At 51.4% G+C, this 21,731-nt stretch overlaps 1 protein-coding gene across 2 annotated transcripts; it reads left to right on the forward strand.

Annotated features, from left to right (window-relative positions):
* The first annotated feature begins 1,318 nt into the window (after positions 1 to 1,318).
* On the forward strand, positions 1,319 to 19,251 carry CARD10 (caspase recruitment domain family member 10). 2 transcript variants are annotated; one of them, XM_062588390.1, is made up of 21 exons: positions 1,319 to 1,389; positions 3,347 to 3,565; positions 3,931 to 4,068; positions 4,400 to 4,725; positions 7,002 to 7,184; positions 8,135 to 8,290; positions 8,419 to 8,544; positions 8,713 to 8,907; positions 9,004 to 9,150; positions 9,897 to 10,012; positions 10,234 to 10,274; positions 10,969 to 11,089; positions 11,570 to 11,750; positions 12,604 to 12,727; positions 13,081 to 13,321; positions 13,634 to 13,703; positions 14,046 to 14,145; positions 14,643 to 14,801; positions 17,213 to 17,334; positions 17,972 to 18,087; positions 18,343 to 19,251. In XM_062588390.1, the coding sequence occupies exons 1-21, from the start codon at positions 1,383 to 1,385 to the stop codon at positions 18,548 to 18,550; spliced, it is 3,096 nt and encodes a 1,031-aa protein (XP_062444374.1). In that variant the 5' UTR covers positions 1,319 to 1,382; the 3' UTR covers positions 18,551 to 19,251. The 2 variants fall into 2 exon arrangements, with proteins under 2 accessions (XP_062444374.1, XP_062444384.1); XM_062588400.1 differs by having other exon boundaries at positions 9,897 to 9,994.
* The last annotated feature ends 2,480 nt before the right edge of the window (positions 19,252 to 21,731 follow it).

Here is a 21,731-nt window from a genome sequence, read left to right on the forward strand (position 1 = left end):
TAGGCATCAATTGTGCCCAGACTCTTGAGGCTGAAGGGCCTCAGGTGAACTCCCATTCCTTAGAGTCCCGTATTACCTTAGAGATCTCTTGCAAGGAGCCTGTGCTATCTGTCCTGGGCATGGGGGCATACCTGTAAGGTGTGAGATGTAATAAGGTTGTAAGTGATGAAATGAGAGTTAAATGGGCTTGCTAGAGGAAATGAATTAAGCTTAAGTCTTGGAGTGGGAAGCATGTGTAATTACAGGGACTGAGACATTGTGTCCAATATAACCCTGCATTTCTCCCAGACATCTGCTAGTCTCAGTGGCATAGCACAGGTTTGGGCAGTCTGGTACGCAGCAAGGGTGGAGGTTATCTTATGCGAGCTCTTTGGAATGCTGTATGGATGCAAATCCATTCCTGGGATTACAGTGGTTGCCTGGGCCGGGAGAAAGGAAAGCTTCCTTGCATCTGCCTCTGGGGTGAGGGAACATCAGGTTGGCGCAGGCCCCTGCGTGCCTTGGGGTCGTCAGGGAGGAGACTTCTGCCTGGGGGATGCCTCCATGCCCAGATCCACGCACAGACACTACTGAGGACCAAAATTAAAGCCGTGGGGCCTCTCCTTGGGCTGGATCAGGCCTCTTGCAACCAGCCTCCTGCCCCGCTCCCACTTTCTCCCCTTAGTCACCCCCCCCTCGCTCCAGAACCAGGCTACACCTTCTGGAGCCCTTAAATCAAAGGCCTCCCCTTACCCACCTCCTGTCCCCCAGCAGAGCTGTGCCCTGCCACGTGCCGAGGACCTGAACCCCCCTGCCCGGGCAGGGGGGCCAAGCCGGGTACCCCCTTCCCCCACCGGTCTGCGGGAAGGTGAAGCCGGGTGCGTTTCAGAAGAGAAGCTGCCAGCGAGCCACATCCTTCCGGAGAGCAGCTCCAGGCCGGCGGGCGGGGTGGGGGCAGAGAGAAGACAAAAAGCCTTTGCCCAGTGCGCCCAGGTGAAAAGCAGCCGGAGGCGCTCGGAGGCCGGGAGGAGCTGGGGGGCTGCCCCCCCGCCCTGCTCTGCTCCCGGAGCCCCTCTGCTCCCCCGGGGCTGCTTTGCGGAGGTGGGGGGCGCCGCTCGCCTTCACCCGGGGCCCGCGCCCGGGGGCCGCCGCACCGGTGAGTGCCGCCAGGGCCCTTCAGTGCCGCCGGGGCGGGGGGAGCCCCGGGGCGGGGGCGCCGCGCCGCTCCGGCTCGCGTTGCCTCGGGGCTGCCGGCTCCCTCCCCTGGCAGCCGGGCGGAGGGAGGGAAGGAGGGAGGAGAGGGGAAAGGTGCAGCGGGGTGGGGAGAGCGCGGCAGACACACCTGCCGCAGCGGCGAAGCGGCCGCGCTGCAGCGGGGCGCAGCCCGCCCGGCAGCCGCCGGCATGGCAGGTAAGGCGGCGAGCCCTGTGCCCGGGCGGGGGGTAGCCGGCTTTCTCCCCCTCCTCCCCGCATTGCTCCCCCGCTCCTTGTAGAGCTGCGGGCCGGGCCCTCGGGGGAGGCTCATGCTGTTTCCCCCCCTTGCCCGCGGCTGCTGCCAGGCCTTTGAGTCGCCCCGGGGGAAGCGGGGAGGGGGCAGCACTGGCACCGCATGTCTTTTTGCACGGGCCAGAGTCAGAAACTCAGAAATTGCGGGGCGGGGGGATGGGGGGGGGGGGGGAAGAGTTGTACCTCTCCTGCCCTTCTTTCCCTAGCTACTGTCTGCTCCTCAGGGTTGGCATCCAGCTTGTCTTTCCCTAGAGTCGGGCTGTGTCTTCAGGCTTGCCAAAAGGGGAAGCGAACGGGCAGAAAAACACGGTGCCTTCCTCTCTGCCAGGAGCTAGGCCTGGAGGGGCCACAGTAGGAGGTGCTGGTACTGTCTCCCAGGACCCCCTTGCCCTCTCTCTCTCCGCCAAGCCTGCCTGCCAAGAAACTGGTTGCTGCTTGCACAGTTCTCCCTGCCCGCTTAGTTTTTTGGAGAAACACTTTGATTTAAAGGCATAAATCTGGTGCCAAGGAGCAGAGCTCAAAACAGGAGGCAAAGTTTGGAAAACAGCACACTTTTTGTTACCTGGTGTTGCATCGCCCTTTTTCGTAATTGTGCCCCTCTAGCAAAGAAGTCTGTCCCGGATGAGAGACAACAGCTTCTACAAGAAATGCAGTTTCCATTCTTTTTTCAACCCTCCTTATCAGTAGGACAGTCTAGAACTTTACCAGTATTTAGGCTCCTAAGACTTTTGGTGCTGAGAATCAGACACTTGAATATCTTTTGTGGACTCAACAATTCTCTCTTCCTTTTATCCTGCATGCAGCAGACCCTGAGCTAGCCATCTCTCTACTTGGAGGATTAACTTCTGCACAGCTCTCTCAGCCATTCTGCTCGCCATACTAGATGGCTGTCTAAAATAGTATGGAATCATTCTCCTCATGGGAATGGGGGAGTGGGATGAGGGAGAAGGAAAAAAAGAGCAGGAGATTTCTTTCTCTTTGCCTTCATGCAACAGGAATGCGTACACTGCCTTAGAGGTTTGTGTGGCTGAGGTAGGAAAGCTGGACTTGATGCCAGCCACAGAGGGGGAGGTAATGGTGCATACTGGGGAGGAAAAATGACTTCCAGGTCTCAGCAGGTTTTTACTGTGTTTTGACTTGTGAGCTCTAAGGATTTGTGCTGGCCTGTGATGCAGGCTTTATTTCTCGAGCGAAAATTGATGCGATGGTTGGGTTGATATCCTACTGGGAAGAGAACAACTTCTTAATGGAGCAGGTTCACCATTGCTGTAAGGTGTCCTCGGTCTACTGACTTCAGAGGGTTTCTGTCTTAGTTGACAGAGAGATTGCTTTGTTGCTGAGTTTTTCCAGTGCCCCAGAGTAATGTGTAGAAGATACAGGGAATTCCCCTTTGCCTCTAGTACCTTGTGCCAAGGTGCTCTGTGGCATACTGCCCTTTAGAACTTCTGTTTGGTTACCAAATCTTGAGGTATGACCCTTTTGAGAGTCACAAAACCCCTCATTCCTGAAGGCAAGGATGGGGAAAAAGGGAAGATGTGTGATGGTCTGGAGGAAAGTCAGAATGTTTCAGGGGAGAAGATGGCCTTTTCCCTAGGCTTCCTACAGTATATGCTCCTAACTCCCCTAGGCACCACTGCCTTCTGCCTCCTGCATATCTGAGGCCCTCAGCTGACACAGCAGGATCCAGCTAGATAGACTGGAAGTCTAAATGGCTGTAGGTGTATTTGGGTCCTGTTACAGAAGAACCAAAGCATTTATGGAATCATACCTTGATTCATGTTCTCCCATGTCTACTCATGCATTTTTCCCTGTGCTCCGCTATTAGTCCTCCGACTTTCTCTCTTTCCTTTTATCCTTCAAGCCCTGGAGAATGGCCCTGTCCAAACCTCTAGCCTCTCAGAGCAGGAGGAGGAAGAAGACATCCTTTGGGAAAAAATTGAGAGCGCACGGCACCAGCTGACCCGTTCCCTGAACCCTGCAAAGCTTACCCCCTACCTGCGCCAGTGCCGTGTGATAGACGAGCAGGATGAGGAAGAAGTGCTGAATTCATGCCGATTCCCTTGCAAGAGCAATCGGACAGGTGGGAGAAGGCACAGACTTGTACAAAGTTAGGCCTGTTTTTGAGGGAGAACCTATTTTTGGGAAATAGTGGATACTCTTCAGTATGTGGTGTTCTGCCCTTATGGCTCCCTTCCACTGCACTGCCACTTGTCTTTGCTGTTGACTGAGATGCTCTGCAGCCAGATCTCCTCCTCCTCTGCTGTGATTCCCCCTGAGAACACACATATGCAGGCAGCACTCCCACCTCAGTCCCATCTCCAACTTGTGCTTCCTGTGGAGGGAGGTAGATTTGGTGGAGATGCTATTTTGTATCATGAGGTTGGGCTATGCTGTTCTTCTTTAGTTTGTAGGGAATTCATCCTACCTGTTTATCCCTTCTTTCAGGTTACCTGATGGACATCCTTCGGCGCCGTGGGAAACGAGGCTATGAAGCCTTTCTAGAATCCTTAGAGTTTTATTACCCAGAGCACTACACTCGGCTAACAGGGAAGGAGCCAGCCCAGCGCTGCTCCATGATCCTGGGTAAGAGCAAGTGCTCTGTTCTCCCTTTAGCTGCTGGTTGCATGGGAAGTGCCAAAACTCTGTGTATGTGCATATCTGTGCATAAAACCCTGGCATGAACTACCTGCTTTCAGGGAACCCTGACAGCCTTGTGCTCTGAATTTTGCAAGGAGGGGGCCATATGATATGTGCGTGGGACCGTGGTGCAATAAGCACCAGGGTGAGAAAGGCTGCGCACCTCAGGAGGCTGTGACACCCCTTGAACGAGAGTGATGGGCAAATCTGTAGACCGTTTTTTCAGGGTTGCCTCTGTCTAAGCAACCAGGACTTGCTTCTCCTTTCTCCCTCCCAGATGAGGAAGGCCCTGAGGGACTAACTCAGTTCCTGATGATGGAGGTGAAGAAGGTGAGGGCTCAGCGGAAAGAGCATTTGCTGAAGGAACACCAGCTCCAGGTGAAAAACCAGGCCTTGGAGCAAGAACAGACCCGGCTGGAGCAGCGGCTGCAAGAACTCCTGAAGGTGCAAGAGCGTTGCCAGCGGCTGAGAGAAGAGTGGGACTCCAACAGTGTGGAGCTACTGAGGCTGAAGGATGAGAACTACATGATGGCCATGCGCTATGCTCAGCTCTGTGAGGAGAAGAACTTGGCTGTGCTGCGGAGCCGGGACCTGCAGTTGGTGGTAGGGTACTGAGGAGTGTGGGGGCATGTCTTGTCAGCAAGGGAGGCGAGAAGCTGGGGATTTGGCAGTCACCTAAGGAATGAATGTGGTGGCACAGCTGAGAAGGATGTATGTGAATGTTTGTGCACGGTGGTGCTTGATCATGAAGGAGCTGATCCATTGTACAGCTGAACATGTGTCAGGGTGCATGGATGCACCTTGGCTGGCGTCTGCTCTTGAGGAGGAGTGTGCCCCAAGCATGGCAGGGCGGCCAAGTGATGGACATGGCATGTGAGACTTGTTGGCTTTCACCTTGTGCTTTCAAGTATTTAGTGCGTTTGTGCAGCATTGCACTCTGGCCTCATGTGCACTGGATGCAGCCAGTTAGCCTGAATTGTGATCTCCTCACAGCTGTGCCTCGTGACATGTTCCCCAAGGCAGGAAAGAGGCAGTGGTTTCATGCTGTGACTGGAGATGTGTCATATAGAAAAGCCTGAAGCAACTGCCCAGAGGAGCTGTTAGGTTGACCCCCTTCCCAGTGGTGGCTGTGTGCTCTTTCAGCCTGGCCATTGGTACCATGAGATGCCCTGTCTATTTCTGCATCTGTTTTCTGCCCTGTCAGCCTTGCTGTATGCTCTGCCAATGGGTGCCTATGTTGTGTCCCATCAGTACAGACCTGCAGGAGACAGCTAATTCTGTCAGGTTGCATGTTATGGGGATTGTGTTTATTTCTTCCCCAGGAAAGGGCTTGCATTCACTTTTTTTCTAGTGATGATCACGGCTATGCATCTGCCTGCACACAAGGCTCTAGGCGTATGTGTGCTGCGTGGAGCTGCCAGCACTCCTTGCTGTGCATAGGAGTGTTTTGGCCCAGAGTCCATCCTCATCACTTCCTCCTCCCTCTGATGATGTTTCAGAGGCTCATGCTGCATACCTGAAGGAATTCATGACACTGCGCTGCAGCTGCCAAGCTCTCACCTCCAGTAAATGCACCCATTTCCTGTCTGGGCAAGGACAGCTGTACCTTGAACTTATTTATAACTCTGTTTTGCCTTTCTTCTGCTGCCTCGTGGTATTCCCACTGCCAGTCTGGGCCTGGGCTTCTTGCACAGCCCTGTGGTTACCTTTCATTCCTTTTCCTGGTGTGCCAGTACTGGGATTCCTCTCTACCTTTTATCCATTATTCCTGCCCATGGCAACTCTCCCAGGTCTCCTCTGAGCAGAGAGGTGAACTCCCTTTGGGTAACTGTAGTGTGGAGAAATCCCACAAGGTCCCAGCCTGCCTTCCACTCCTGACTGCTAAGATCTAAGAATTGACTGGTCCTGGTTGCTCATTCTAGGTCCCTTGGCAGATCTACAGAAATAATCCAGTCCCCGAATTCCTTCTTGGCAATTTTGACAGTGCTTCTTAGGGCTCAGTGGCTTTAATATGTTCCTGCAACCCCATATGCTCCCAAAGCCCACTTGACTTTGAAACTCTTGTTTCCTGATTAACCTCGTCAGTCATTGCAGGTCTGTGAGGACCCCACCACAATCCTAAAAGTAACCAACCTCCATGTCCTATGTCTAAGAAGTGTCTAGCCAATGAGCTTGGGCTCATGTTTCCTCCTACTTACAGCCCCTGAGCTTCTGGTCATGGGATGGACACACTCTGAGGAGTCAGTGTTGATGTAAGAGTGGCCAGACAAGGCCAACATGAACTTCCATCTCATCCAGCACCATGTCTCCAGTGACATGCTGATAGAAGAATGTGAGAGTAGGCAAGTGTGGGGTGATATGTCTGTGAAATCCTGCAGCTTGTCATGATCTGATGCTCAAACACTTCCCAGGTCAGAGGTGTCCTTCTGCATTGAATAGCCTTTAGTGGATTTTTCTGTTGTGAGTTTGTTTCTCAGCTGTTCTAGTTGGAAAGCATTTGTGAGACTGTCACAATTGCAGGCCTTGGTAGGACATCAGAGGTCCCTGCTCCACCTAGGGTCAGGGCCAGCTGCGCTGTGGGTGCTCCAAGGTAGCAAGAAAGTTGTTGCACAAAGGGAAGCCCCTGAGACTGAGTGCACTTAGAGGAAAATTCAGTACAAGTGCATCTTCCTTCTCCGTCCTACAGTAAAAACTTTGTATATTCAGCTGTGTTAACCTTACCTCAGCTGTAGGATACTTTCTTCACTTCGTTTCCCAGCTTTCACATTTCTTGCCTCCAGACCACTTTTCTGCCCAGCTTCCTTTCTGCTTCACTCCCCTCTAAGGCGGAGGAGGTTGCAGGAGGGGCTGTCAGACTATGTTTCTTCTCTTTGTGGCAGGTGGACCAGCTAAAATGCAAAGTCACCAGCCTGGAAGAGGAGTGCAGCCTGCTGAGGAAACAGACCTCTGCGCTGCCCCAGCGAGAGGCAGAGGAGCGGAGCCACCCTGACACAGTGTCCGAACTGTGGGCTGAGAACCAGCGGCTTACAGCATCGCTGCAGGAGCTGCAGGGCATGCTAAAGGTACCTGACAGGGCAGAGCAGGCTCCAGGCCAACTCCTTCCCTGGTTGTGCATACAGTGCTGGTGACATAGGTGAATCACCACTGGAAAGAAGGGGGCAGTCACTGCCCCGGCCTAGCTGATCCCTTCTGCTGGGCAGATTGCTTGCCTTTGGTGGCTGCTGTTGACCCTGGGTCTGGGGCAGTGATTGGTCCTTGTTTGCAACTCTGTGACTCTTATGTGTGCTCACACATGTGACTTTGTGCCTTTCACTGTGGACTGTGATGGTTAACCTTGTATACTCAGGGTGAGAGAGGCTGGAGCTACAGCCTTTGTGCAGACACTACTGCTTGGGGTTGGATCTCACAGAGGCAAGTGGTATTTTGGTTATGGGACTGGAAAGACCTAGCTGGTGTTACGACTCCCTGTAGCACCTGGGAGGCCTGACCTCACACTTGCATCCCCAGCTGGGTGCCATGGAGCCTAGAACAACAGAGGTGCCTTGTAAATCTCCATGTGGTGGGCAGCCTCACTGCCTGGTCCTTCACGTGGTGACCTTCGACAGAGTAGTTCTTTACCTGCTCTGTTTTGGGAGAGATGCTCTTGTTTCAGAGAGATGATCCCTCTCCATTGCCCAGGATCACCTGTGATTTTATAGATTTTGCTCTTATCCCCCTCAACCACAGCCTGGCACAGCCCAGCCTACTCACATGTTCCCTATAGTGGAACCCGTCCATGATCTGACCTCTCATCTTGCCTGGATCTTTTCCAGTCCTCCTGTTTCCTTTGAGGAGATGGGGAGGATTGGACCTGCACACCACACTCAGGCTGAGTGCACAGTAGATTTATACAGTAGTGATGACCATAGTAATGACAACCTGCCTATTGTTCACCTGCTCAGCCAGGCGCTTACCCTCATCTGGTCATCCCATGGTGCTTGCGGTAAAGTGATGGTACCCTCTCACTTCCTAGACACCAGGTGAGTGCCCAGTGCCAGGCTCTGAGCAGATCTTGTTGGACATCTTGGAGCATGACTGGAAGGAAGCTCAAGATGACCGGCAGGATCTCTGCCAGAAACTCCACTCTGTGCAGAATGAGCTGCAGTGGGCCGAAGAGTTGAGAGATAAGGTAATGCATCCCTCACCACTCCTGTTCCTGCACACAGAGCAGGGCATGGAAGAGTGGGGGGGGAAGGGCCTGGGAAGCCACACCACTCACGTCTGGAAGGGCTAATGCTTGCTAATCACTCTTGCCAGTATCTCCAGGAGGTGGAAGATCTGCAACTGAAATATCGGACACTGCAGAAGGACTGTGATCTCTACAAGCATCGGATGAACACAGTGCTGCTGCAGCTGGAGGAGATAGAGAAAGAGCGAGACCAGGTGAATTGTCTCTCCTCTGTCTCTCCACCTCCCAGCAGGATCAGGGCTTTTTTCTCTGCTGTGTATATACCCTCCTTCGCCAGTAGATCTTCTTCAGCCATGCCAAGATGGGGGAGGGGGGGAAGATTACTGTTGCAATCCTCTAAATTGCAGCCTGACTTCTTGCAGGCTATCCAGAGTCGAGATGGGGTGCAGCTACAATACTCTCAGAGCCTGGTTGAGAAGGACCAGTACCGCAAACGTGTGCGGGCCCTGGAAGAGGAGAGGGATGACCTCCTAAGCAAACTGAGCCAAGCAGAAGGGCTGAACAGCACACTGGAGGCCCAACTCCACCGGTGCCAAGGCAACCGCAGCCTGAGCAAGGTGAAGGAGGCTAGAAGGAAAGGGGAGTGGAGAGGGAAAGAGACCAGGGCTGTGTCTTGGGAGATGCAATGGGATGATGGGTCCCTTCTCTCCTAGATGTGCAGCTCTTCCTACTCCCTCTGCTCCAATCTCAGCAGCACCTGGAGCCTCACAGACAACCCTTCCAGCCTGACGAATGGGCTTGTGGAAGCACTGGCAGTTTCTGACATCCCGTTTCTGGGGGACTCTGCCATTCAGAGCATGGTGAGTACTTGACCATGGGATGTTTGCCCTGAACTGAGGGCAGCAGTGATCCATACTGCTCTGGAAGCACACAGAAGCATTGGGCTGATGTATAGCTTGCTGGAAGACATGGAGCAGGGCAATGTCTTAACATGAGAGCGAAACCAAAGTGTGAAGCTTTGTCAGTAATAAATCAGATAAACCAGCCAAAGCTGCACCGAAGTGTGCAGTACTTTGTTATCTGGGAAACAGCAGGGAGTGAGACTTCCTTCACCCTATGTAACACCCCAGAAATTAACTGCCCGATGTAAGCTTATGACCTTTATAAAAAAGCTGTTTTATCTACGTATGCCAGGGGAGAAATCCTAGCTCTTTTGAATCCTGTAGCAAACAATTCTATTGTCTTTAATGGAGCTTACTAAAGTCCCTTTGACCCTTTGAATCCTCATCATACAGCATCCTAAAGTGGGTTACTCGTGTCTCTGGGTATGCCATGGCTAAGAGTGAGATATAAGTACAGGGAGAATCTGATCCCTTCATCTGATACTAGTGCTTGTATTTTGCAAAAAGACAGGATTTGATGGCATGCATCTCCATCCCTGTTCTCTCCTCTGGGATGGGAAGGTACCTCTGAGCACAGGGAGAAATGTGGGTGATCTCTGAAGAGGCGTGTGGTACATCAGGACTATTTGCAACCTAGTCTGAATAAGAGGGATGGGAAGTGCTGGGCACTGGTGTTAGTGCACCTCCCTCTCACTCTGTTCAAGGATGTAACTCCTGACAGTGAGAAGGACATCAATCGCCTTTCCACCTTCCCGTTCCCACCTTGCATCGGCTCCATCCTCCGGCGGCAGCGGGAAGATAGGTGCATGCCCTACAAAAGGTGACTTCTGGGGGGTGGCGTGAGTCTGTGTTCTCCTCTGCAAGGGAGGGGAAGCTGGCAGTCGGGAGTGTGAATAGGAAGGCTGGCTGGGAGCTGCCTGGTGGCTGGACGGTGCTTTTGTGTCAGGGTGGGAAAAAGCTGTGGGGAGGGAATTGATAATGTGATGTAAACAGGTTTTGGAAAAGCTGATGCCTCACAGCACACCTTTGTGTCCTTTCCAGCTTGTCCTGTGGGTCCTTTAGCAGCATGGAAGACGCAACAGGTACCATCAATTTCCCGAAAGGGCTTAGCTAGAAGGAATTGGTGGTTGTGGGAAGAGGAGGGTGAACAGCTGACTACTTCATACCTTTGGTCTGTGTGACTCACTGTGACGGCTCTGCACGCATAACAGGGTGCTATAGATGCAAACATCCCACACTAGACTGTGAAGTACAACAGCTGGAAAAGCTGGCTTGTCTTCTGCAGAATGTGTAGCTATTCACACCTGATTTATTTAATTTATGGAGAACTTTTGTTGATGGGGAACTCTATTTGGAACTGGAAGAGTAGGGGCCAGAGGAGATAAATGCCTGTGTTTTCAGTGATGGGCTGTAAATCTCCTGCAATGGAGATTGGTGCTGGCACATCCTATGGTGGGTGCTGGTGGCTGAGCTCCTCAGGGCACGTCCAGGTGGCCGTGGTTTCTGCTGGGACACAGCTTGTGATTAAAATGCTGATGAGGGGGATGAAAATCTGTTTGTTTTCAGGAGACATAAGAAACCAGTCCTAACTCTTCTGCTCCTCTTTGGGAGTGCCCCTTTCCAGGAGGGAGACTGTTCAAACTCAGCTCAATTTCCTAGTTAGATGCTAGAAAATGCAGAGAAGGGAGGTGACAGACCTCAGCCACCCTGAGACTGTGGGCTCCCTGCAGTGTTCAGAGAGGTGATATGCCCTCTTTTTCTTACTCTCTTCCCTAGGCAGTGGTTTTGCTAGTGTGTCGCTTGGTGCCATCTCCTCTTCTTCCAGCAGCACCTATGCCAGAGTGAAGTCAGAGATCTGCTTGTCCACGCTTCCCAGTCGCAAGGAGGTCACCAGGAGGTGAGTGCTGCTCTCTGAAATAAGCACTCTGTCTGTACTTGAGGAACGTTTCACACTCCTGGGACACCATGCTTGGAAAGCCATTCCTTTCTGCCTTTCTCCTGTGGGCCCTTTTCTGCTAGCAAGAGAGAAAAGAAATGAAGTTCCTGTAGTCCTTGCTTCCCAGCAGGGCCCCCGTTTTCTGGCCTGTTCTATGTGTTACAGCAGGGATGGAGATGGTGCCCTGGACTTAGACAAAAATCTGTCTGATTTGGGACAGGACCAGGAGATCCTGTACTGCGGCTGGTGGGGTGGTAGGGTAGAATGCGCTTTGGGTGTTCATAAGCTCTGTGAGTGCACCCTGGTTATGACTGTGAATCATGGTACCTCTCATGGTACTTGATAAAAGAAATGCTTTGTGACTGGACACTGTGCATGGGGACTAGTTCCTAAGAAAGGCAGCACACTTCAGTAGTTGGACTTGGTGTTTCTCCTTGCCAGGTCCCTGGTGGTACAACTTTCTAGCATGGGGCACCCCATCACCCCATCACCCCAGGAGAAGAGGCTTGGAGCAGATATCTCCATCCTTGGAGGGAACAGGACAGGGATTTATGTTCAGTGGGTCAAGCCAGGTTCGCAGGTCGAAAGTACAGGGCTCAGGGAAGGCTGCCGGCTCGTTGAGGTAAGTCTGGGAACAGGGTCACTTCTTTGGGGGATTGCAATGCTCCTGAGACACAAGGAGCATGAAACAAGCTCCAGTGCAATGCTCCTGAGACACAAGGAGTATGAAACAAGCTCCAGTGCAAACTGGCCTCTGCCCAACTTGAGGTGCGCCTCCATTTCTCGTTTCCAGAGACTGCTCCCTGTCTACAGCTCTGTGCAGCATGAACAGGCATCCAGGTTGCTTTGCAGGCAAGCTTACGAGTGCATGTAAAAATGCTGAGTCTTCTTGAAACATTTCTTTCAGCTGTGGGAGGGAAAAATAATAGAGATACACAAATTAAGACGGTGATGTGACTGTGTGTCCCTGGAGTTCTCTGTCGCCTTGTAGCATTTCAGAGCAGTTTGCACACTACATCTTTTCACACCTATTGCAAAGCAGTTGATTCTGGAGTGAAATTTTGCAGGCCTTCATGACCCTCTCAAGCTATAGAGAATAATTGCTCTGGAGAAAGCTCCTGGAGGGGGGAAAGGAATTTGTTTTGGCAAGAATGACACCACTTGAAATACAGCTAAAGAACTTGAATTAATATCCTGTGACTGAAAGTAAACCAACCTTCTCCTCTCCCCTGACATACACACATGTTCAGTTCTGTAGCAGCCCAGTGTCCAGATCTGGTAGTGGCTGGCAGCAGGTATTTCAGAGGCAGAGCAGGGAACCAGATACAGAATGAGAATGCCTTGTCCTCAGGTAGAGCTTTCCCTGGGCCTGCCTTAGTCTATATCTCATGCATAACTTAGGATGGGTGAGGAGCTGGAGGGGGAAGGAGCCTGCTCTTCTAGCCCTGGGTCTCATGGCATTTGATTCTTGCTAGCTGAGGGTCCCATCACTGAAAGAAGAAGTGCTTTCCCTGGAGAACTGCACCCGGGAGGTCGCCTACCTGAGCCTGCTTCACTGGGACAAACCCTCTAATCTTGTCTTCCAGCTGGACCTGCAAGGTAAGGCCATGGCAGCAGGATCTCCTTTGAGCTTAGGCTCTCTGCCTCCCTTTCCAGACCCTCCATCCTGTCCTGGAGGTAAATTTCTGTTCTCATTCATTCTCTCTCCTCTCCTGTTTAGTCCTGGGCCACAATGTGTGACACAGAGGTTGGCCATAGTTCTGGTTATTTACTATGTCTGGTGTAATATGTGCATCTTCTAAGTTACAGGATGGAGGTACAGACCCCCCCATCTGTTTGCATCCTCTGAACTCCTTTCTGTAGCATCACTGCTGTGCTATCTTGACAGGTTCTCTTGTTGGTGATGGCTGTCTCTTGTCCTTGCCTGTGCTGACCTGTATGCTTCGCTCCAGGATACCAGCCTCTACGTGAAGCCCTAGAAGAAGGGAGAAAGATTTCTGGAGACTCGTTCTATGTACGCACCAATCTATCACTCACAGAGCAGTCAGACCCTTATGCACTGTGCGTTAAGTGTCGGGAAATCATTCATGTCACGGACACCATGCACAAAGGACGGCTGGAATGGTACTGTTCCCGTGTTGATCCCTTGACCTTACGGGACCTGGACAAGGGAACAGTGCCCAACTACAACAGGTAACAGTGTGAGGAGAAAAACACCGGGTTCCTGAGGTACCGGTCCCATTTCTCTGCAATAAGCATCCACTAGGAGTCTTGAGAAGTGTGGTTTGGCCTTTTCCCCTCATGATTGTGTGAGCTGTCCAAGCTTTGTATCGGGGACCAGTGCAGTGGTATCTCGGTGCCCTTGAGAGAATGGGTGGTTGAGTGAGGGATCTTTTATGCTTATCCTTCAGCATGTCTCTGTGGAGGTTGCAGAAGAGGGTCACAGCAGGCTAGGGTCCCTGGGGGCTCTAGATTTGCTTGAGGGCAACCTCTCTGTCTTTTCAGGGCCCACCAGCTTTTGAAGATCCAAGAGAAGGGTCAGATGCCCAGGCAGCAGAGGGGCCACAGAAATAATGTAAGCCAGAGAAACCAGCTTTAAGAACCGTGTGTGTGCACCTATGTTCACTCTCTTACCTCAGCACACAGTCTGCCCTGCTCTGACATTAGATCTTTAGGGACATAGCAGCTTAGCTTGCAAGCAGAGCGGGCTCATATAGCCCAGGCAGCATCTTTGCTCTGTGACTGCTCCACTACCTGCTCCCTGTTTCCCAGCCTGAGCCTGATGGTGGGCAGGCCTGGTTTCTCTCCACATGTGCCTTCCATCTCCTTTGTTGGGGGGTACTCTGCAGTCAGCTGTGTGTGTGTGTGTGTGAAGAGATCTGTGCTTTCAGCCTTAGTGCCCTCACTTTCTCCTCAGCTAAAGAAACGGGCCTTGGACCAACTACGCCTAGTAAAATCTAAGCCACAGGGGAGCCCGGGACAGCCCCCTCAGCAGTTGTGGCTGGATCCCTGCTCAGGTGAGCTCTCACCTCTACAGCTGCCCCATCACCGTTGGAGACTCAGTCATCCTCTGAGGGCACTGAAGGTACATGGGTACCTAGGATGCCCCAGTCTTTTTGTCCAGAATCCTTCATATTACCTTCCTGATGGATTTTTGGGAAGCCTGATCATATTTAAACATGCTGCTCCTTCTCCCAGGTTTCTAGGGCTCTCTATTATTGCTGTTATGGTTCTTGGGGTCACCCGGCACATTATGGAGAGAAAGGAGAATAAATCTGTAACTGTAATTCCAGTGACTCTCTAGATGATGGATAAGGGAGGTTACAGCTGGGGCATTGGCTTATGGAGGAGTGGTGTTTCCAGTGGAAGATCTCTCCTGGGACATGGGACCTGTAGCTGCATCCATGAGTCAGGACTAGGGGATGGTACAGGGAGAACATGGGAGAAGGCTGCTGGTGGCAGCCCTATCTTTCATGTTCTCATCTTTGAGTTTTTCTTCATTCCTGTCTTCCAGACCCAGACAGGAGCCTGAAGCCTTATAACCTGGTGCACCCTGTGGTGGTCCAGACACCTCGTCCTGTGGTGCTGTCACCTGATTGCATTGCACCACGGCTCATCAGGAACTTGCTGGACTTGCCCACCTCCCGTCTGGACTTTCATGTGTGCCCAGCAGGTAGGTGGCAATGAGCGGTTAACTTGCCCAAGGATGTTTTAGGAGTGACTGTGGCTGAGTGAAGTAAAGTACACAGATGTCCTAATTTCCAAGACTGTCGTCTTGTTTTTACCTCCTGCTATTTATTCTTCTGTGGAGGCCTTGGTGAGTCCAATTCAGGGAAGAGGTGCTGTTAGCTCAGGAAAACTGAGAAGTGATTGGTGTCATGGAGCTTGGAGAGGACATGAGGTGTCAACAGCTAAACTGTGAGGGTCTTAGAGTCTTCCCAGGCAATACCTGTTGTCAGGTCAGCTTTCAGCCATTTGGGCTGAATGTCTCCAAAGAGTTCCCTCTTCTTCTTAACTGTGCCCTGCCCTTTGGCCCATAGGGAAGCCAGACCTCTCTTCTGATCTTCTGAGGCACAAGGGTCTTCTGTCTTCCCTTGAATGGGTGGTGATGGCATTGCCTTGTTGCTGCAGGTGGCTCTTCCCAGAGATGAAGCCCCTGCCCAAGGTGAGATCTGCAGATTGACTTCATGCTTATCTTGCCTCCACCAGAATGAGAGCATCTCACATTGGTTAGGTCCTCCACTTCCTCTGTCAACAATGTGAAGCTGGCACACAGCTGTAGAGGCTGCTGGGGAGAGGGCTTTTCTCCCATAGGGAATTTTCACAGAGAACAAATCTGTCTTTTCCTCCTTCTTCCTTCATTTTCCTTATACCTCCCTTCCGCGGTGTTTAGAAATCTTCCTTTGCCAAATGCAGAAATGAAAAAAGTCGATGTTTCCTTTTGCAGGGTAGTAGTGGTGAAAAATCTCTGCTTTGATGAAAAGGGAAGGCTCTGCAAAAAATAAATTTCTTCTGCTGGGCTTGTTAGCTAAGCAACTTTGCCATATATCCTGTCTTACTAGGCCCTCTGCAGGGTCCCCCTCACATTGCGTTGGGACATGCTTCAAAAGCCATTTACTGCAGCTGGGACTTTGCATTGAGAGCACAAACTCTGTTTACTCCTGTCTGCTTTGCCTGTTGTGTGGGAAATAAGGTAATCGCAGGAGTCCTGAGCATTTTGCTTTTCTGCACTGTCTGCATTGTACCTCAGAGAAATCCCCAGCCAATGCAGAGTAATATAAGGCAGGTGATCTTCAATAGGAGCTTGCTGCCCTCAAAGAAAACAGATGGCTTTATGGGAGTTAGCTTTACCAGGGAACTGCCTGTGTGGCCAGGCCCAGTTAGCAGAGGATACCCAGCTGACCTTGGGCTTGGGAGAAGTGGAGAGTGGAATGCACTCTGGACTTGATCCCAAACATGCCTTATCCTGAATAGATTACATTATTTCTGCTTTAAGAATGAGAAGCAAAGGCAGCTCTTGAAATTCTTGATAGGGCTCCCTCCTCTTGTCATGTTCATTTGTTCATTCTGGGGATAGGCGGTGTGGGCAGTTGCCCAGGGCAGCAGTATCAGCAGGTGGATCTCAGTGCCTGCTTCAGCCACGCTGGTGGCTCAGCCTGCTGCTCCTGAGTGAGGTGTGTGTGTTGTCTTGTCTTCTGATGAATCATTGCTTTAACCCTGCCAGACCTGCTGTCCTAGTGGCCTCCAAGGCACCCAGTTTTCTATCTCAGCTTCATCTTTCTGCTGCTCTCCTGTCAGGGTGATCTGGGCCCATGCCATCTCTGGCTTTCTGTCTTGGGAGAAGCACAGCTCTGTTTTCCTGTGTGGAATGAGAGGCTTTGAGGAGGCTGTTTGGGCACTAGCAATACTTAGAGCCTTGTGAGCTGATGCACACCAGGATTCATTCCTTGAGAGCCTGCAAAATGTTTGCAGGCCCTGCAGCTCAGTTGCCATGTGCTGTCTCTCTAGGCCCACCCGTTAGCACTGGGAGATGGTTCTAGCTACCACCAACAAAAGGACGTTCAGCTTTCCCCCCCCCATCTTCCTCCTATTTTCCCATGCCAAGATACACACTCCCACTGCTTCCCTAGCCCTGCTGCTTGCTGGAGCCGTTTGTGAGCCCATGTAGCTCAGTAACCGTGCAGAAACCTTACCTGGTAAAATAAAATGATTAGTTTTCTGCTGGATTCTGTCTGAGAATAGTTACAAGGTGGGAGCAGGACAGTGTGGCGGCGGGAAAGAAGGGGATCAGGCCTGTGAGCTGGCTTAGGCTGCTGTGATACTGCAACACAAGAACTGCTTTTGCCCTGCAAGGTGTCTTCAGCTGTGATATGTTGCTTGTTCTGTAAGCAGAAAGCTGCAGGAAATCCATGCCAACGTGTAATGCTATATAATTAGACTCACTCTCCAGAATCCATAAACACTGAACTTGATTAAGTATCAGCATGGTTGCAAATGTGCGGGATCTGAGGTAGAAAGTATGTGCCAAAGGGAGAAGTGGCTGATGTCTCCCTTTTCATATCTTTCTTTCCTCTTGGCTTGCAGAGAAGCTGGCAGAAGGGCATCCCAACACTACCCACACTAAGGAGGACCCTGTGTCTAGCAGTTCCCCCCAGGACCGGAGGGAGCCCGGGCGAATCCGCATGATACGAGAGGCAATGGAGAAGGTGCTGAGCTGTATGATGTGGAGAGAGAGGAAAAGGATAGGGTATCTCATTTAGATCCTAAGGGGAGAGGGGACAGCAGAGAAGGGGAAAGAGGGAGAAAAATGTTGAGAGAAAAGGAGTTGCTTATTTGGGGACTGTGTGACTTGGGCATTTTAGATCCAGGTGATGTGGGGCTGTGAAGCAACAAATACAGGTCTTCTCCTGAGTCTCTGTCCACCCTGGTGAAAGGAATGGTGACTGGGGATATGTAGGGGAGATGATGGAAGATGCCTTATGCCAAAACTGCCTCCCTGCTCTCGCATTCCTTATCTTCACCAAAGTGGCTATAGCTCTACTCAGGGGAGATGAAGAAGATGTGGGTCTGTGACTGATGATGGAGGAAAGGATGTGAAGACAGACTGGCTGAGCAGGGGGTCTGGTGGGCTCTTGGGTCAGACTGACTGTGATATAGTAGATGACCCTGCTCTTCAATTCTCTGCTTCCATCTTGGCCCTGGCTGTAAATCCTACATTTAATGGAATTACTATCGGGAAAGCAATGATATTTCACAGTATGGGGTTTGATTTAATGTAACTGTCAGGAACAGGGGTTATTTCTTCTCCATTTAAATCAGTAAATCTATTTGATTTCCTTCCAGAATAAACACTGCCTGTTAGAGCTCGGAGTTCAGAGTGTGAGGGATCTAATTAGAAGTGAAATATACCCCATTGTTATCCATGTCGAGGTCACGGAAAAGAACGTTAGAGGACTCAGGTAAGAGGAGACCAGTATGGATGGAGGATATTAACGGAGGAAAAAAGAAACCCTTGACTCTATTCAAAGGAAGAGACAAAATACCCAAATGGGAGTACTAGCTATGTGTATGCCAGGTGCGTTGCTGTGGGAAAAAGAGCAGGAAAAGCAACTTTGTGTGAGTGCATGTAGGGATCAAGGTGGGAACACTGGCATTTCCTCCCCACTCCTCACATTTCTCTACACAGGGTAACACGTGTCCCTTTGATTCCCCAGGAGCTTGCTGGGGAAGCCAGGCCAGCGGGACTCAGAGGTGCTGAAGGTGTGCCGTGGTGCGGAGCAGGCGCTTCACATTCTTCCATGCTCTTGGGCCCGTGTGGATGCCCAGGCCTGGAGTCACGTGGAGGAGCTGGCCAAGGTGGTTCGGAGTTGCATCTTTCAGGAACAAATCCGCCCACTGTGGATTGAACAAGGCGATGACTGAACTGGGACCTAGCAGAGCTGGTACTACTGCCAGCTACCTTTCTCAAGAGCTGTTTTCAGAGGCCCCTGTCTTCCTGAACTCCTTTAGGCAGAATGTCTTTTCTCCTCGAGGGGATGCTGTCAGCAGATGCCCCTGGGGTAGTTTTTCAGGTTCTCTTGAGGCTGCACAGAGTGGGAGAGTTACACGTTAACTCCCCAGACACAGTTTTCCATGTTTTATTGGAGAGATGTCTTCCACCTTTATGCTGGAAATTGCCCTCAAGGTTAATTTCCCATCCCTTTGGGCCTACCTTTGGCTCTAGTATCTGGTTAGGTCACCAGATTGGACACTTGATTGTGAAATCAGGGTGTGTAGAAATGCATTGTGCACACACATGGGCTCACGCACGTGTGCGTACATCCAGCCTTTCTTTTGGTACCTCTGAGACCCTTTTCTCATCACCTCTGTCTTCCCCTGCCCATAGCACTGTGTGCTGTGGGTCCTCTCCCCATCTTTCTCTGTCTACCTCACCTCCTGCCCTGAGGAGCAGGAAGCAGTGCTTGTTTGCAAGAACCCCACTGCAGCTGGAGTGACACTAAGTGGGTTTTGCAACACATCCTTGTTTTATGGGAACTGTACTCTTTATTGCTTATAAATTATTAATGGACCCATTTATTGGCTACTTGCATATAAAGGAGAATTAAATATAATTTATAATGGGACTAGGTGGTGGGTTGTGGGTTTGTGTATTAATGTAAAGGGCTGATTGCTACATAGTGGGATATTTTTCTCCTTTTGTTGAGGCTCCTGTACAGCTGTCTAAGGGAGGGAGGAGCATTGCTCTTGCTGTGCTCTTGCAAAAGGTGCTGCGAGAGGATGGGTTAGAATAGGCCATAGATTAAGCTCTCTCCTGCCTCTGCCAGCCCAGCTGTTTTCTGGTCTCTTTCCCCTTGCTCTTCCTGTGCAAGAGGAAAAAGGGGGCAGGGACTGTGGGAGGTCCCATGGGGCAGGAAACTGGGCAGAGGGCTGAGCCCACTGTTCCTGCGGTAATGGGAGAAGATAGGCTGCCAGCGTTAGAGAGTCAAGTTCTCTCTGTGTTCTCATCTCTGTGATTAGCGCACTGCTAGTGCCATGCACTTCTGAAACTCTGAGCAAAGATTAACTTGCTGATCTTCATGGGTCCCCTGTGAAGTGTTATTTCAAGCTCCAAACCAGTTGCAAGTCTTTTATGAGGACAGGAGGTGGGGGGAGGGGAAAAAAGAAAAAGAATTTAACCTACAGTCATTCAAATGTAGAGCAATGTCCCAGAGCTGCCCTGGAGCAATGCAGCTATGCTCCCAGGGAAGTGGGGACTGGTGCAACACCAGCTCCTGATGAAAGCTCCCGGATGACAGGCACTCTGGGGGACACAACCTGGGCATCCCAGCACTGCCAGCCCTGTGGGAGGGTGGTTGCCCTGCAGGCAAACAAAGCAGGACTCTTGTTGATCTGATGAGAAGACAAGTCCCCAGGCAAGCTCTCCTCCACCGGGGCATGGATTTGCAGAGGATGGAGGTTAAAGAGATTAAAGCTTGCATCTTTTCAGGGAAAAAAGTAGTGCTCAAGTACTTAGGGAAAACACTCGCTGTGAGGCGTGCAGGTTCAAAACCAGGCAGATCCGTATCACCCCTCCTGGCACTGGGAGACATCACCAAGGAACTTCTTTAAGGCCAGGCAGGATGCTGTTAAACAGCAAGCCCCTCTTCTGGGAAGACTGGCTATGTCCCCTGTGCCAGAAGGCTGGCAGCCTGCTCGGCACCTACTCAACCCCTGTATAACAACCCTCCGCAAGCACCTCCCTGGGCTGTCAGCTTTATCATCAGGAAGGAAACTGAGGCAAAGAAAGGTTGAGCTGTGGAGCAACCCCCTCCAAGCAAGGCTGGCATTTCCTGTCTCTCTAACCAGCAGGCAGCACTGCCTAGCCCGCTCCCAGCCTTCTTCTAGGCCCACTTTTTGTCTGTGTTGTCTTCCCCAGAGACCTTTAGAAATCCTGCTTCAACCAGTTCTGGACATGGGTGAAAAATGGGGCAGAGGGTTCAGAGGCAAACGCTAATGACTCCCTCACCTTGTCCTGCACAAGCCCACCTTATTTGTATCCTCGGAGAGGGGGTGGCTGCCTGCTCGGAGGAATGAGTCACAGGTTAGGTAACAGGCAGAATGCAATTAGCAGCCCTGGGCATCAATTACCAGCTGTAACAGCCTTGTACAAGCTCCTGTAAAGAGTCATTGAGAGCAATTTTTCTCCCTCCAGAGGGGACTGGCAAGGTGGCATGCATGTGTCCCTGTGGGAAGCTGCCAGCCCTTTCCATGCTGCCCACCCCTGCTCCTGGCAGAGCTGTAGCAATATGGGGTCTCTTTCCCTTGCACCCTACTGGAAATGTGTGGGTCAGCCCCTCTGCAGGGCAGGGCTGGACACCAAAGGGTTTCTGCCCCCCCAGAGCCCCTCTTGCGGAGCAGGCTCGTGGCTGTAGGGTGGGTGAGCACAGTGCCATTTCCACTAGGACAGTGACAAATGGCCCCCCAACACAGGTGCTGCAGAAGAAAGAAGAAAGAGAGAGGCTGTGCTCACTTTTAGCTTCAGGAATGTTTTGGTTTGTACATAGTTGGGTCTGACCTGTTCCCCTGCCTGACACTCTGCTCTATTTGAATTTGATTTATATTTGCAGCCCCCAAAGGTCTCTTCTGGGGAACATTATTAAGGATGCTCTAGTGTATCACCCTTCCTTTCCCAAATGATGTTCTTGGCTAGGGTTGGGAGATGCTGCAGGATGGTGGGGAGCTATGAAAGATGCCTGGGGCTGCAGGCATGGGGCCAAAGCACTCAGAAAGGTTAATTCATGCTTGAGAAGTGGTGGCTAGCAATCACAATATTTAGCACAGAGACAGCGGCTCAATCATGCTAGCTTCACATCCCCACAGTAATGTAAGGCTGGAAGGTGGATGACATGCCCTCCTCTCGCTCAGATCAGCATAAGAAAGCATTGCTATTCAAAGGGATCTAAACATAAATTCTGCAAGGACCCTACAAAGGGACCTGGGAGATACTCAGGAGATGTTCTTGCTTCAGGGAAAGGGTGGCAGCCTTGGAGTATTGAAGAATCAGAAAGTACCTGGGAGGAGGGAGAAGAAAAGCATTCAATGGGCTTTTCCTTAAAGATGAGAA

Source organism: Rhea pennata, chromosome 1, assembly GCF_028389875.1.
Source record: "Rhea pennata isolate bPtePen1 chromosome 1, bPtePen1.pri, whole genome shotgun sequence".
Taxonomy (NCBI): Eukaryota; Metazoa; Chordata; class Aves; order Rheiformes; family Rheidae; genus Rhea; species Rhea pennata.

Coding starts and splice junctions, on each gene's coding strand:
- CARD10 (XM_062588390.1), top strand. Junction 12,728..13,080: donor CTTCCAGCTGGACCTGCAAG/GTAAGGCCATGG, acceptor GCTTCGCTCCAG/GATACCAGCCTCTACGTGAA. Junction 13,322..13,633: donor ACAGTGCCCAACTACAACAG/GTAACAGTGTGA, acceptor CTGTCTTTTCAG/GGCCCACCAGCTTTTGAAGA.